The sequence below is a fragment of the Mus caroli genome, unplaced genomic scaffold, assembly GCF_978045245.1.
Source record: "Mus caroli unplaced genomic scaffold, Mus_caroli_1 scaffold_11, whole genome shotgun sequence".
Taxonomy (NCBI): Eukaryota; Metazoa; Chordata; class Mammalia; order Rodentia; family Muridae; genus Mus; species Mus caroli.
Window position 1 is genome coordinate 29,806,972 of NW_028227266.1, and position 17,223 is coordinate 29,824,194.

A 17,223-nucleotide genomic window follows, 5' to 3' on the forward strand; every position below is an offset into this window, starting at 1 on the left:
ATGGACACACATTCTGACTCTGACAACGTTTGGCCCAGTGGACTTGCTGTTCTCTCCCAAGGAGCAGTTGATCTGAAGATTGCCAGTTACAAGGTCAGGAGAAGGAATGTGTTCAGGTCAGCAAAATGGAGAGTTTGAGTTGGCAAGGAACTTGCAGATCATCAAGCTATCCTCCTCCGGAAGCAAAAGCTTAGGGAGGTCAAGTGACAGGCCAGAGGTTATACAACTCTGTGGTGGTAGAACAGGACTGACACACAAGCATCCTGCTTTATAGGCCTCTGTGTTCCTGGTAGAGTATGCGAGTGTCTGACATTCCCAGAACATAACCCAGTTATCCTAGATGACAAATCACAATGTCCATCCTGCCCACTGCTGACTCTACTGTAATTCTGGATTGAAAAACATCTTGAAGTGTTTATTGGGCCTTCTATATTTCTGGCTTAAAGCTAAACCCTGGACTTCAGTAGTCAACCAAGGGAAAGACAGTGTGTCTATCTGGACGCAGAGAAAGGAGAGGCAGGAGGGAGTTACTGAGCAAACACCTGCCACCTGAAGGCTGTTTGGCTAAAGCTGGAGAGGCACTGGAAGAACAGCTCACACATTTGCACAGATACACTGATGCCATATGTGTCTGATTTGGTATTATAAAATATCCTCTTATTCTTTCTTTTCAATTCTGGGGGACTTTGGGTACTGTGAACAAACAGAATGGCTTTGGGATGTAGCAAGACTAGTGGGGGGGGGGGGAAATGGTGGCTCTGGAGACATAGCTGCCTGCAGGCTAGAAGGAACAGTAGCTGAACCTGACTCTGATGCATGAAGCAGAGAGGAAGCAGTCAGGGACCTTTCACTGTAAGAAGAATGGATTGGTCCCCTGAGAAGATGTCCAGTACATTTAGCCCACCCTTAGAGCAGAGTAGTGATAAAGCTGTGTCTTTGGTCTACTGGATTCCAGAGTTAATGTAGGTAGGACTTTTAGGTAGCAGGCTCCTGGATGCTCTCCCATTATGCTGCTCTGCAGAGATGCTCACTGCATTGTTCTTCACAGTAAGGATGATAGAACATGGCAGAGACTACAAGAGCTATTATTCTTTGGCTATTATTCATGGTTCCCTGTCCCCATTCTTTCTTAGTGGACAGTTAGAAACCACTACTCATGTTTAAGCTTTCTTTTGGCCACCACAACTGTATACAATTACTGTATTTTTCTTCTATAATGTTTACCTATTGCCTCTTTGTTTTATGCCCTTATTTCGTACCATTACAGACCTATGGATCTGAATTGTCTCTCACAGGCTCATGTTTTAGAGTCTTGGTTACCCAGCTTGTGTTATGACTTTGAAAGCCATGGAGCCTTCAGGAGGTGGGGCCTGGATGACACAAGAAGTGACTAAGAATAGTGCTAGAACATACCTATTCCATTCTATGTTCTTGATCAGCTGCTATAGTCACTGTGGCGCACTACTGTGCCTCAGACCAAGCTGTTTGACTTTGCCATCCCTGACATGGTAGACTATGGTCTTGTGAAACTTCAAGGCCTAATAAAGAGTTTCTACCCTTGAGTTGTTTCTGTTGGACGTTTTCTTATAGGGACAAGAAAAACAAAGGACAAAAGAGCTATATTTTATAGTTTCCCTTTTTGCTTTACCTGCCGGTCTCCCTGAATCTGTGCTCAAATTATAGAGTCTTTGTGCAAGCAGCTCTAACTTCACTCTTTCCTGTCTTGGAGACTGCTCTACTGAGTGGCTCTGCCATCCCTCTGTCTAAACACAACCCAGAGCAACATTGTTTTTCCCCTTCCTTACATATTCCCCAAAGCTCAGCATTTTCACGGTACAAGAGCAAGCACTCAGGGTATCTTGAATTTCTATTCTTTCTTTGTCTCATTCAAGAAATCATGCTGACCCTTCTTTTAGAACGCTGCACCTCTGTTTCTACCTTCACCCCTGAGATGACACAAATCTATGTCTTTCTTCATAGTGGGATTAGGCCAGATTAATGAGGCTTCCTGTGAGGTAGGTAGCCAAACTCCACAATTAATCTAAAGACTTATCTTGATACAATTTTAAAAATCATAATCAGCTAAAAATCATTATGGAAATAAATGTTTAATTTAAATAATTTGAAAATAAAAATGATACCTGGGTCAGTAGTATAGATTTATGGTCTTGCCTCAGCTCCATGTGTCTTGATAGGACTCTTACTAACTGTCCCACCTCTTCACTTTCTTCTACTGCCCAGTCTGTCCTACTTAGCACCATCAAATGATTCTGTCTAGAATGTATTGGGTTAATAAGTCAGATATGCAACCTTCATATTCTGGTATTTATGTCTTACTCCTTGCTTGTTTTACCTTCAGTCTGATTTTGTGCTTATCACACTCATTGCAGGTACCGGACAGTGCTTTTCTCCAAGGTTTGTCCCCACCAGAGAGAGTCTCCAGCTTTCTCTGACTTGCCCGGACCTTGTTTCGTTCCTCTTTCTGTAGTTGTGGTGTCTCTCTTGACCTTTGAGCCTGCCTTCTTCTTTACCTTTTGATTTCTTGGCCATTCACCAATGTTCAATATCAACCAGTCTATAGCTCTCCTCTTAGTTTGCTTTCTCTAGAAAGTCTTCCCCGCTACCTTTCTTTGCTACTTTGCAGGTTCTTTTTCTCCCACTCCTTATCTATCTGATTTTGGGCTCTATCACTAGATAGGAGAGAAAAAAGATAGGCAAGAAGGGAGGGAGAGAGAGAGAGAGAGACAGACAGAGAGACAGAGAGACAGAAAGACAGAGCGAGAGATTCCTGAGTCTAATTTCTTTTCTTTCTTTCTTTCTTTCTTTCTTTCTTTCTTTCTTTCTTTCTTTCTTTCTTTCTTTCTCTTTCTTTCTTTCTTTCTTTCTTTCTTTCTTTCTTTCTTTCTTTCTTTCTTTCTTTCTTTCTCTCCCCCCCTCTCTCTTTCTTTCTTTCTTTTTTCTGAGCATGACTGCTAACAAACCCCAATCTACCCTGCTGAACGACCAACAACCACTGACCCTACCTCTCAGGGTCCTTGCATTTATATACCTTCTGAAAAGTTTTCAGAATTCCAAACATCACACAATCGCAGAAACTATCGCAGTTGACAAAACCATGCTTTTGCTAGAGCAAGAGGCAAATCATGGTCAGTACTGCAGATGTCTGAAGTAGCCCTGAATCCTTATACTGGGATTTAAATGACTCAAAAATGTCACTACAATTGTCCTCTTCCCTGGTACATAATACTGTCACACCCTCTCAGTGTGACTTCCTGTTTACTTTTCTGCAAGCTCCCATTGTGTGACAATTTTTTTTGCTGGGGAGACAAACACACATCTAATCACCCTAGATAGTCATCCCATGATAGACAAAAGTATGGATATCACCAGAGTCCAACTTGGTCAAACAATGAGCTTTATTGAATTTACTAATGGAAATACAGGTGAGGGGTTACTTACAGGAGCATAAAATGACCCAAATATATCAGTATCACCAAAGCCTACCTCAGCATGGGTGACAGCTCACAAAAGGTGGGAGCCTGGAGCATACTACAAAACCTGGCAGGCAGCTCAACAGGTTGGATAGTATCCCTTCAAGTGACACAGTTGACTCAGTTCCTCTCTACCTCTTTCAGGCAGCTTGCCTGGTTTCTGTTTCTTCTAGGCAGCTCGTCTGGTCTCAGAGTCCTCTTTGCTGCTCAATTATGGTCCTCTGAGAGGACTCTCAGTTCTCATTGCTTACTCTGGCAGGGAGGGGCTTAGTGAATCTGGTCAGTTTCAGGAACTTCCTGAAGCTATTTGTGTAGTTTACCTTCCTGCTTTAGGAGCTTCTGGACAGGATGGAATGTTTCAATCTAGGAAGAAACTGTTGTGCAGCTCCTCCGGGTGTGTTTCATTTCTTGCTCCTGTTATATTCTTAGAATCCTATGCAATACCTGCCGTAGACTAAGTGTACTGTCCATTAGTTCTGTGACTTCACACTGGCATAATTCATCAAACATAAATATTGTAGAATTAACTTTTACTGAAAGAGTCTTGCACTGTAATACAGGCCAGACTCAAACTAGTCATTCTACCTCAGCCTCCCAAGTGTTGGGGTTACAAGTAAGTGCTACCACGCCTGATTCTAACAGTCAGTTTTGAGCAAGCTGGTTTTGAGTCCTATAGCCTCATGTTGTGCACGTAGAAACAGCAGCCGGAAATCAAAAGGAACTGGGTTAGATTTCTGTCTCCATTATTCTATGAGCAGTGTGGCCTGTGGCAATTCACTTTACTTCTACACATGTCTGTTTGCTCTTCTGTAAAAAGGAGATTAGCGTGCTAGCTTCATATGATGGTGGTGGGGATTCAAAGTGGCCATACTTACAGGGTACCTAGTGTTCCAGCTGGGATTGGCAGGTCTGTGGTGCTTGTCAGTTCCTTTCAGCAATCACTTGGGGATGAGCAAGTAAGAAACCAGCAGATGCTTTCCTTCAGACGATGACAGGGATGGGAGTGCTGCTCAGTCATTTCACTGATGCATTTCTTTTGCAGCCAAGAAAGGAATGTGCAGGTGATGAGCCTTACTGGGGACCGCTTATTTTAGGTGGTTCCCTTTAAACAATGAGGTGGGGGCTGCAGCACCTAGATTTCTGACCTGCTACTACTACCTTGCTTCTTTCTCCTCCACTGGTACAGTTTCGTAATGAATGGTAGCTGTTGATGTGGTTCTGTTGAGTAATAAGGCCATTCTTATGCTCTGTGAAATGGCTATTGAGTAGGCTCGTGAAATGTCTAATAAACAGGCAGGTGCTTAGATGACAGAACTGTGAAGGGCTTCTGAGAAGCATCTGCCAGAGAAGATGTTTGTGGTTAATGGCAGACCTACCATATCTCACCGTTGAAAACAGTCCCCTAGCTTGGTGGAGGGCAGCCACAGAGAGAACACGTCTGAAAAAAGTTTCTTTTTTTTATTTTTTGATTGTGTGTGTGTGTGTGTGTGTGTGTCTACATGTATGTATGTTCTCTCGTGTGTTGACGCATGCATGAGTGTGGAAGCCTGAGACTGGTGTTGGGCAGTTTCCGCCTTCGCTCTCCTCTTGCCTACTGAGATAATGTCTCTTTCTGAACGGGAGCTCACCAAGCTGCCTGGTTTGGATAGCCAACTTGCAGGAGGATTCCCTGTCTCTGTCTCCAAAGCTCTGGGACCACAAGTGGCCTGTCCAGATTTTCATGTGAGTTCTGGGGGAATCCAAACTCCAGCTGTCTCATGTGTCAGCAAGTGGTTTAACACAGAACCACCTCCTAAGCCTCACAGTTGTTTTCTCCTCTTCTTCCTCCTCTTCTTCACTCTTCACTTTCCCCTTCTAACATACATTGATTGGTTGATTGATTGTATATGGTACAGTGGGTGCCCACACACTCATGCCAAGGCGGGCATGTGGAAATCAGAGGTCAACATTCTGGAGTTGATTCTGCCTACTCCTGGGTCCTAGGGATTGAACTCACATTCTCAGGCTTGGTGCCAAGTGTCTTCATTCAATGAGTCATCTCTCTCTCTCTCTCTCTCTCTCTCTGTTAAATTTAACTTTTTTTGAGATTATAATATCTTTACAACATTTCTCCCTTCACTTTCCTCCCTCCACACCCTCTTATATTCCCACAGACTCCTAGTTGATCTCCTTCAGATTCATGGCCCCTTTGCTCATTAACTGGTTTTTTAAAATATTTATTATTTATTTATTATTATTTATACGAGTTACCCCATAGGTGTCTTCAGACACACCAGAAGAGTGCATCAGATCCCATTACAGATGGTTGTGGGCTACCATGTGGTTGCTGGAAATTGAACTCAGGACCTCTGGAAAAGAAGTCAGTGCTCTTAACCACTGAGCCATCTCTCCAGCCCTGCTCATTAATTAATTGTTTGTGTGTGTGTGTGTGTGTGTGTGTGTGTGTGTGTGTGTATGCTTATATATTCCTAAGTATAACCTGCACTGGATAACTTAATTGGTGTGCTCTTTCCTGGGGAATACCACCTCTCCCGCTCTCAGGTTTCCGTAGCTGCCTGTAGTTCTTTGTGTAGAGCTGTAGTCCTGTGAACCCTCCCTGTCCTCTTTGACCTGTCATCGGAGTCATCCTTGTGAAGCTCACCGTTTCTTTTTAAGAATAAAAACAGATTACCCTTCTTTGACATAAAACCTCATTTTAACTTAACATTTTTATTTTGAGACGTGAACTCTTTAAGTTACTTGAACTTGGTATAAGCCAGGCAGCCTTAGAGTTTGCTATGAGTCTACATCAGCCTACTGGAGCTCAGACAGATCTTGAACTTGTTGCTCTCCTCCTCCAGCCCCCTGAAGAGCTGTGTGCTCCATGCCCAGCTGTCTCTTCCATTAAAATAGTATCTACTTTGTAGTAATGACAAAGTTTTGCATAGAGTACTTGTTGCATACATTTTATAAGTACATAATGTTGGTCAACACAATTTATATTTAATTTTGCTTTATATGTAATTTTCTTATGCATCTTTAAATTTTCGTTTTTATTTTATGTGTATGGGTGTTTTGATTGAGTGCATGTCTGTGCACCATGTGTGTGCCTAGTGCCCAAGCAGGCCAGAAGGAAGGGGCATTGGATTCCCTGACAGAGGAATTGAATTCCCTGATGGTTGTGGGGGTTATGGGGAGATTGGGAATTGAACTTGGGTCCTTTGGAAGAGCAACAAGTGCTCTTAACCGCACAGCAATCTCTCTATGCCCTCCGCCCTCCTACTTTATGAGTTGGTTTATTATTTCCATTTTATGAAGGATAAAACGAATGTTTAGATTAGGGAGACCTGAATTCCTGTATGAATAAGTGGCAGAGCCGGGGTTTCAATCTGAATCCATCTGCCTTCAAGGAATAAAGCTTTTCAATCTGTGAAATGTGGTTTTCTACATAGCAATTTTTGGTTTCTCACGCTGTATATTTTGTGACTCTAATAAAGCTAATAAGGAGGTGGTCCGAATCTCAAAATAAGACAGGAAATAGTTTTTACTCAGCAACTTATGTCATCAAAACCCACCCCCACAATTAACGACAAGTGAAGTGGATCTTACGGCATAGGCCATAGATACATTTCTCCCCTTTACTGTGGCATTTATCACCTATTCTATGACACTGGACTGTCCATTAAGAATATTCCTCTATGATGCTTTTATAGAGGGAGATAATACTGACAGAAAAATCCCAAACTGTGTTAAGTCTTAGGTGGTCAATATTCTGCCTCGCTGTTCACTGTGAATATTTCTGAAGGTTATAAAAGCTGGTTCCCAAGTATGGAAAGGTATGGACAGAAATAAATGAAGACATAGTCTAAATAAGTTCCTCCCATTCCCTGTGAGGTTGGAGGACTAAGTGTGTGGGAATTAACGGTAGGTTCTGACTGGTAGCCTGTCCCTGCATAGCTGGGATTAGATGGTGTGAAGTCATATTTGTAATAGGATTGAAATATACAGGGTTTTCTCCTAATGCATTCCCCTTTCTCTTCACTGGTCACAGAGGCAGGGTCCTATCAACGCTTTTGAAGATCCTCGATTGACCTGCGGTTTCCAGTCCAATTATCATCAGCAAAGACCTCTTTACCCACCCTGGGATGAGTCAGCCACTCAGGAAGTTCCTACTGGCCTTGAACACTGCGGCTCAGGTAGGAATATAAATGGAGGAGAAGGAGGAGGAAGAGGAGGAGGAGGAAGAAGAGGAGGAGGAAGAGGAGAGTTGAAGGCTAAGAGAAACCAGCTGAAAGCTGCTTTCTCTGAAATAGCACCCCCACAGGGTACAGGGCTCCATATGCTATTGTTCCCTGTGGAAAGCCCGTGTCTGTGGCTCAGTAACTTTGTGCTACTTTACTGTCCAACAGGAAGGTGGTACTCTACCAATGGGCCCAAGAAGGGTTGCTTTTGGTCTTCATTTTGTAAACAGTTTGTGCCTTCTGTGCAGTTTTCACCCTTTAGGATGGTTGTTGAGAACTATGGTTTAGCATCATAGCGGATGAACTGGGAAAACAGAGGCCTGTGGATTAGCCCTCTTACAGGATTGATCTCCTTTTATTCTCCACTGGAATCTGCGCTCTCTTTCTGACACCTCTTCCCCATCCCCAACCACCTGTACCAGCTGCATCTTCCCCACTCCTCCTCTTTCCTGACTCATTGGCTATAAGGCCACCCTCTCCTGAGCTAGGGTGAGACTCCCCAGAGACCCTGTCTGTAGCAAGTCTGACTGCTTGCCCCAGATCCAACCAGAGCCCCTAGTTACCTGAATTCTGTTGTTCTGTTTTCAGGACTCGCTTCTGTTTCCTTTGAATTTTCCTTTAGGCTTTGTTTGCTTAGTAGCATCTGAAGAAAATACTAAGTGTAGACTTGAATTTAGGACTGTGAAATTCAGTTGGTCTTGAGACCATGTTATAATGACATATATAAAATGTAATGTAGGATATATATAAAACAATTAACAAAACAACTCCAAACCCATCTACATTTTATCAGGTCAAATTCTTAGCATAAGAAATGTCATTGCTCCAACATATTGAAATATATAATTCACAGGAATTATACAGGCGAAACCAAAGAGACTGGGGGTAATTTCTGGGAACTAAGTGCAATGCTTTGTTGTGGTGGTTGTTCAGTGTGCTTCTGACTTATGGTAAGTGGCTTGTAAAGTAGTGGGGAAATAAAACAAAAATCTGCTTCATCCCGCAGCAGGAGTGAACAGAGATACGGAGCGCAATGCTGCTCGCAGGCGGGGGTGTGCTGTGGTGGGTCGGACAGTGTAGGAGACTCTTCTCAGGTCCTGGCACAGGTTGAAATCACTATTCTGCTGACTAAGTAACATCTATGCCATTGTTCCCTTTTGGGTACCTTCATCCCTTCAAGGGTTAAAAACAGTCAAAAGCATAAACACACTTTTCGGCTGTGTATCCATTTCATGAAGCGGTTGGGAAGATGATGTGCCTACACAGTGGCTAGACTTCAAGACTGGAGATGCAAGAATATGAAAAAAATTGAGCCATTAAAATTATGAACAAATTAGATTTCATCTCTATAAGAAGAAGACCCACATAGCCATGCCTAGGTTTGTATCATCTTGAATACTATTAATGTCACAAGCCTTAGGGTTTTTATTCACTGAATGCAACTCTGATGACACTTCCTCTTGTTACAAGTTGAATCTCATTTGTATTCCAGTGTCTCTGCACACTTGCTCATAAGCCCAAGGTGAGAATGTCGTTTCTTCCTAACAGACATAGCCTTTCTCTTTCTATTTTTGCTTCAATTTATTTTTAAGTCTTTACATTCATTAATTTATTTATTCACTTTACATTCTGAGATCATAGCCCTCCCTCCTCCCAGTTCCCCCCTCACACATTCCTTCCCTCCATTTCCACCTCCCCTTCACCTCTGAGGTGGGGGTGGGGCACGGAGAGCATGTCTCTAGGATGTACCATAGACCTGGGATGGGGAAGGCTCCAGGGAGTCTATGGTGACTCTAGCTGAGATTCCTAGCCTCCTGACTTCTAGACTCTTCTGAGCCTGAAGTGGCCACCTTCTTTAGCTAGGCAGGACTCCCAGTGGAGGGATAAAGACACCAACCCATACACAAACCTTCAACCCAAAAAATCTGTCCTGCCTACAAGAAGTCCAGGGACAAACATGGAGCAGAGACTGAGGGAACAGCCGACCAATGAGTGGCCTAACTTGAGATTCGTCCCATGGGTAAGAGCCTTTCTCTTTCTTAACTGAGGAGTACATTACTACAAGTGGGGGTGATAATCTTATTTGTCCTTCTTGCCAAGACTCTGAGAAGTTAAAATGTTTTGACTTCAGAGCCCGGGAGACAGATTCTGTGAAATATATGAGTAACCAACAACTCACAATGTCCTCAGCCTTAAAATGTACAGAATCCTTAGCAGTTATGATAGAGCACTTTCCCCCATAGCTTGCGGTTCCAAGACAGAAGCTCGGGTTGCCTAGTCTTGTGGCTTTGGGGTGGGAATAATAACCATCCTCAGAATGGCCCGACATGCCAGCCATTGCAGTTTGGAATGATGGGCTGCTTCCATGGGGTCTGGCTCCCTACCAGTGGATGGTAATCTGCTTGCAAATAGAGGCAATAGCTCCCACTTCCCCAGGCTCCCTCTGATGGAAAGATCTGGCAAAGAACCTTGAGTGTTTCCCTGTCTGTCCCTTGCCTTGTGAGCTGTCCAGATGAAGGAGCTGCAGGACCTCTTTCTGGGCTGTGGTCCAGTTCTCCTCAGTGATGGGTTGTTTTTTGGAAGGCTATTGTGGGTTTTTTTTTAAAAGAAGGAAGATGAAGATGTGGATGAACGAATGATTTCTCCAGCTGTGGCACTTTTTTTTTTTTTTGGTGGAGATATGCTGAATAAAAAGAAAGGGAGAAAAAAATACTCCATTTTTTCCTCCCATCTTCTTTCATCCTATTTATAACTCCTGTTTCCTTCCCCTCCTCCGACTCATGGCTACTTCCCACCCCTGCTCTGCCTCATGTCTGTGCTCTCAGAAGGGATGAATGGACTTCTTTTCCAAGGATTACACATCTGTCAGTGACTGGAATACTGACAGGAGGGGCCAACCATGAACACCCAGGCTTGCTCGTAGTGGCCTTCATCAGAGTATTGTTCCCATTCATTCTCGGAGCGGCAGAGGCTGAGGAGGAGGAGAGGAATGGGAAGAAGGGAGGCCAAGAGAATAAAGCTAAGGCTTGCATGGAGAAACTCTTGCTAATAAGTGGAAGGGAGAGTCGGGAACCAGGAAAGCGAAGAAGAGGTGAAAAGGAACAGAGGGGGAAAACTGAGATGTGCAGAACTGACAGAAAACAGAGATGAGTGTTGGTAGAGATAGAGATGGTATTGGGAAAAGATGATGAAAGATGAATGACAAGGGACAAAGAATCAGGGAGCCTGGAAAAATGACAAGGGACGGAAGAGAGGAGAAATGGCGTGAAAGAGAAAAACACACGATTCTGAGGACATTCACTACAGCTAAAAAGGGAAGTCACATTTGCATGCAATTGCCTGTGCAGCTGTACGTTGCTTCACAACGATCTTGCAGTCATCATTTTCTTTCATTTTTTACCTCCTCCTCCCTCCCTACGGCCCCCTCCTTGCTATCAGCCTGGAGCCATTATGGAGAGCCAATGGGGGCCAAGGGCTTGTGTTCTGCATGAATGAATGGACCCTTTCTGTTTTAGCTTCTCGTCATCCTTCTGTCAGGGAATCTTGTGAATCAATGGAGCTCCTTACACAAGCCAGGGCTGTAATGTCTGTTACTGTTTATAGTCTGCCTGGAGTGCAGCCCACTGACCCTGCCTCTTTTCTGTTCCCTTCCTCTAGTCTGTCCCTCAGCTTCAGCACCTCTCTCTCCATCACCTTAGCGAGAATGATTGTGTGTGTCAGGCTCCTGCACCCAGTCTCTAAGAACTCACTAAAATGTTGCTGTCATGAAACATTAGAGCTAGTTCCTGCCCACAGCCTTGTTGAGAAGCGACAGGGTCCATACAAGCCATTCTCAGAAGAAATAGAAAGTGGAACCCAGTCCTGACTGGAGTAGGGCAAAGCTTGATTTTATCTTGGTTCTATTGGGAATCAGAAACCAGAAGCCAGAGAGCCCACTCCACAAGGAGACAACATGACTAAAGTTCAGCTGTAGCCGCCAGCTGTCCACATGTGACCTCAGCCTCTTTGTTAGGGCCATCGTGACTGCTCATAGCACATATCCGAAAACATAATACTCTACTCCCCTTCCAGAGCACCATTGTTTTTTTTTTTTTTTCCATTCCAGGTAGTTTTTTCAAAGGCAGCGATGGATCTGGTCTTGATTCATCCCCATTTTTAACAGTGGCATTTTGATCAATATACACTCGTGTCATACAAAGGATCCTGCCGCTTCGCAATGTCTTGAAAAAGAATTCAGAGATGGTCCAGGAGTAAGGAAGCCGGGATCTTAAAGGAGATCACCGAGATTTATAGGAGATTGTCCTCATTGTGTGACCTTGGGCAACTTGATGATGATTCTTTAGTTTCTTTATATGCCAGGGAGATTTTCAAAGCTTGGTCTACAGGCAGTGGCAGTAGTGGCAGTAGCAGCAGTAGCCCAAGAAGGAGGAGGACGAGGAGGACGAGGAGGAGGAGGAGGAGGAGGAGGAGGAGGAGGAGGAGGAGGAGAACTTAGAGATGTAAGATTTAACTCTTGCTTTGGACTCATTAAACTAGAAACTCCAGAATCTGCTAAAGCACAGGCTAACCTACTCCCAGGTTAGGGTTGAGGAATGTTTTCTTGATTTTTTTCTAATACATTTCCAGGAGCTGCCCCTGTTAATGTTGCTGGAAACCCAGAAGTCACACTCTGAGATCACTCAGTTCATATCTGTGAAGCTTGAAGCATGTCGGCATATAGTAAACATGATGTGTATGTCTGCTGTTGTAAATCATTGACTCATTGTTCTGTGAAGCACATTTTAGAAATCCAAAAATGTCTAAGGGTTGAGTCAGAAAGTGACCCACTGATTGGTTGAACTCATTTGACCTCCAGTGGCACATGGTGGGTCCTAAAGACAGATGGGGACAGAGAAGACATAGTCCTTGCCTGCATGCAACTTTTTAAAAAATTGTATATGAGGGGTGATGCATATTTTATGATAGAGCAAGTGGTTCCCATATGAAATACTGCACTTATATATGACACAGGCTTGGCAATATCAGGGGGTGACTTTGGATTCCACTATTTAACATTTCTAAAACAAATTTACTAATAAAATGGCGGAATTGAAGAATGTCTTTCCCAAATAAACTTTAGAAGTTCATGTGGGAGACATGTTGAGAGGCCAGGTTCATGGTCTCTCCTGGGGCTTTGTCATCTGGCCCAGCGGCTGGGAGGGATCAAACCTGGGCAGTGTTTGGAAAGGGCCATTGACAGGCAGGCAGGTGGGATGTTTCAGCAGGCAAGCAAGAGCCTCCAGTTTGGCTTTCAAGTGTTGCAGAGTGTTGAAGACATGCCAGCAAGACTTCAAGGGAGACTCACCTGGCCTGGAATGTTTATGCTCACAGCAGGTTTGTTCTTTCAGCTGACTGTGTCTGATGGCCACAGGGCTGAAAACCAGCGTTTCATACTCCATCTGCTGCACATTTCTGTTCTGTCTTTCTTCAGGACACATTTTTCTTTTTCTAGAACACTTTTTTTATTTTTAGAGGTTCTTTGTTCTTCAAAACAATTCTAAGCCCGTGAGTCTGTGATTACCACTGATAACATTGGATATTACAATATTGGACTAATCTGTCCCAGATAGAATGCTTGGCTCTTTCTGCCAGAGAAGCCTTATGGTAGCCTATAGAAGGGTCCATGAGGAACCTTTCAGGGGCCCCCACTCTCAACATTTTATTGGATGTTCTTGGTTTTCTAACTCAATGTGGCACAGTCTAAACTTTGATGAGGCAGGTCCTTACAACTAACCTGTTTTTATTGTTGTTGTTGTTACTATTATTTAAGTATTTACTTATCTTTCAGTCTATATGTAGCACTGACTGGTGTGGAAAAGTCTATGTAGCCTAATAGTAGAGAATTGTCATTTTGTAAATGGGGTCTGACCACTAAGGGAGATAGGCAGCTTGGGTTCCTCTGATCCTGGTTTGGCAGCTGTGCTATCTCAGAAAGCGCTAGCTATAGTCTTGTCTCAACGTTCATCTTTCACAAAAGACCAGGTCTAACTGCCCTTCTTAGGTTCCTAAAGGAAGGTGTCCAGGGATGATCTTTTCACACACCCTCCTCATCACATCTCTGAGGGGCTTTAAGTAGATACTGGAATAAAAGGTCATAGGTGAAGCTAGCCCCAAATCCACTCACTGCTCCTCCATGTTTGTTTGCATTTACTCTGTGGGTTTTTGTTTTTTGTTTTGTTTTGTTTTTGATATCAAGGTATCTGTGTGCCTGAGCCTTTCTCTGCAAGGGAAAGTGGCTCCCTGGCCAGCTATGGGTGGCTGGTGCCTATTGGCCAGCCTCCTCTCTTAGACTCCCACCTTCTGCCTCCTTGAAACCTTTGAATGTGTGGTACTTAACATTCAGATTCTTTGAACATTTTGTGTGAGGGTATGAATCTAAATAGAACTGGGTCTAGTTCAAGAGTTTAAATTGGTTTGGTAGAGAAAGCAAGAACACAGCATCATGTCCTGGAGTTTTTAATAAATTTCTTGGGTTTCTAATCTTCAACAGATAGGTCCTTAACCTTATTTTTGAGTTCTTATGCTGGTTTCATAGTCTAAGACATGAAAGGCCATGGTCGATGGACAATAAATGCCACCCTTCCCATGAACCATAGTTCAAGGATGGATTTAAAGGAGCCAGAGAAAGAAGGTGTCTGACTCTGACCTAAAGAGCCTTGACTACTTTCTCATTGCCCAAAGCACATCCTACCCTCAGTCTCCCTCTTTCCTCCTCTTTCTACGCCCCCCCCCGCCCCTGCCCCATGCCCTCTCCCTCTCCTCTTTTTCTATCATATATAACACATATATTACATCTGCCAACATTGTCCCCACTATAACTTTTTCACCAGTAAAAAGAGAGGGGTACCTGAGAAGAAGCGCTCAGGGCATTTTGGGATTGGGGCTCACTGGAGCTATGCTAAGGAAAAGTTGAGGACTTTGGCTGGCTGTGTGTGAGAGAATGAATCCTTTCCTCGGTGCTGGGAAAGGAAGGAGACCCAGGTGCAGAAAGAGCGTCTCATCTCAGCAGGGCGAGCAGAGTGACAATTAGCACGCAAACCTTCTGTTGGCCTGACCACCTGATAGAGAAATTCCTTGTTTCTCAAAAAAGCCAAGGAAGTAACGGCATTGCACTGGAACTCTCAGGGGGCTCTGGAGGGGCGGGGGAGTTCTCTTAATTTCTTCAAACCGCAAATATTTTGTCCGAGTTGGGAAAAGGTCCCCGGGGCACCAAGTTCTTATTGGATTCTAGCAGTTTGACCCCTCTTCTGGAACAGGGGCGGGGGCGGGGTGGCCACTGCTGGCTGGCGTCGCCTGCTCGTCTCCTCTCAGCTCCCGCGGGCCGGCTGCTAGCGGGGCGCTGCGGATCTCTGTGAATGGAAATGGTCGGGTGGGTGGATGATGTGAGAGGGCTGGGGCTGAGCTGAGTTGAGAGGGGGTGTGAGAGCCGAGGGGGTGGGGACGGCCGGGCAGGGACAGCCTGTGGTGCTCACGTCTGGCCGGGAGAGACTCTTGGCCTCCAGATGTTCAGTGTGTTTATAGCTGCCAGAGCAAGAGACCAGCTCCCTCGTTAAGAAGTTGCTTTCTTGAGCTACAGCTTCTGCAGCTGGAGGCTGCGCCCTCCCTTCCCCGAGGCTGGTCCCTCACCCCGACCCCGCCTTCCTCCTCTGCAATCCTCCCAAAATACACGAGCACACAAAAAGAAAAACACCAGCAGATTTTTTATTTCAGAGAGTAAACACTTGGGCCGTGGGGGTCTGGAGGTTATGGGAAAAGAGGAAACCATCCAGCTAATCAGGCAGCACACACTTCCCCCGCTGAAATAAAACAGAAATCTTTGCTCCGCAGGGCTGCCGGGTTAACCCCGGCACTGCCAGCCAGGCAGCGCCGCCCCAGCGGCCCGCCCCGAAGTGGGGCATCCAGGCCCCACCTTGGGCAGCTGCAACTGCTGACTCTGGGAGGGGAGAGGCCTGGCCTGCCTGACCTGCCTGCTGTCCCCTTGGTTTGTGGTGGCACATCTGCTTAAGAAATAGACGGTTGAAACAGATGAGATTCTGAACTTAGATTTAGATTGCAAGAGGCTAGTGGGAGTTCTAGATAGGTAGGGAGTAAGCTAGGGCACCACTCCCTGCCAGGAGAGTCCTTGCTATTAGGAAAGCCAGCTTGTTTGCCTGCCCTCCCTCCCTCCCTCCCTCCCTCCCTCCCTCCCTCCTTTCCTCCCTCCCTCTCTCCTTGTCTCCCTTCTCCTACCTTCTCTCCATCCCTCCTCGTCCCCCCTCAGTTCTCTCCTTCTAGTTATTTCCCTACTAAGGGCCTTCAGAGTCTATATTCCTTCATTTGCCCCCTAGCTGCCTGTCCAGAGACCATAAATATCCTGTGGGGCAAAAGTCAGGGGTCAAACAGGAGGCCTAATTGCACTATGGGAGAGATCACCTCTCCCTGATGTGTGGGCAGCCTTTGGCCCTCAGAACTTGCCCCTGTGCAAAGCCTCTGCCTTTCAGTTCAGACCCTGCCCTATCTCACTGTCTGGAGGGCTGGCTCTCCCTTCTCTGCATCACTGTGTATTTTTTTTTTTTTATAGGGATGGGCTTCCTATTCCTGAACATGCTATTAAGCCTTACCTATGACCTTTGAAGACTCTTGCTTCTTAATAAAACAGATTTCCACAAACTCTATTCATCCTTTCAGGTGACATTTAAACCTCAGCCTCCAAAGCAAGCAACCTGCTTTGCAAGTCAGAACTCCTTTCTTGAAGACCTTGTCATGGGGTAGTGGGAAAGCAGAAACACTAGTGATTTAAAAAGCGATAGAACCAGGTCCTAAGTGCCTGTGCCTTTTACTGGGTCTCCTGCTTGTACATCACCAACCCTGAAGACCTTCTACCAAATCTTAAATCTGCTAATTGTCACAGATTTTCTTCTTCTTCTTCTTCTTCTTCTTCTTCTTCTTCTTCTTCTTCTTCTTCTTCTTCTTCTTCTTCTTCTTCTTCTTCTTCTTCTTCTTCTTCTTCTTCTTCTCCTCCTCCTCCTCCTCCTCCTCCTCCTCCTCATCCTCCTCTTCCTCCTCCTCTTCCTCCTCCTCTTCCTCCTCCTCCTCCTCCTTCTTGTCAGAAATGATCTTGCTAAAAATATTACATGCAGGAATTTTGCTTTCCCCTGCTTCTTCTCAGCATGGTCTGGGACTCCAGTGAAGTTAGGATCTTCTACAGTAAGGGGAAAGGTTCCATTGTGCCCCGCAGAAGCAGATAGGGAGAGCACACCAGCATATCTTGTTTAACAGCAATGAATTCACTGTTGTCAACTTCCTTCCTCCAAATCCCTTTCCACTGCTCTGGCTGATCCCCAGAGACTGTATTTAAATCTGGAAGTTGTTTCCATCCCATTGTCTTGGAGATAAGAATCACGGCCTTGCCCAATGTCCAGACACATCTTTCTGCTTTATTTTATGCTACTCAGGATATATCTTGAGTCGATTTCTCTACCCTTTAGTGGATT

At 44.8% G+C, this 17,223-nt stretch overlaps 1 protein-coding gene across 1 annotated transcript in view; it reads left to right on the plus strand.

Annotated features, from left to right (window-relative positions):
* Positions 1 to 17,223, plus strand: part of Ets1 (ETS proto-oncogene 1, transcription factor) — a 120,714-nt gene that overhangs the window by 20,776 nt on the left and 82,715 nt on the right. Inside the window, exon 3 of the mRNA XM_029481151.2 lies at positions 7,522 to 7,666. Within this exon, the coding sequence (XP_029337011.1) occupies positions 7,522 to 7,666 (145 nt within the window). The remainder of the gene's footprint in view (positions 1 to 7,521; positions 7,667 to 17,223) is intronic.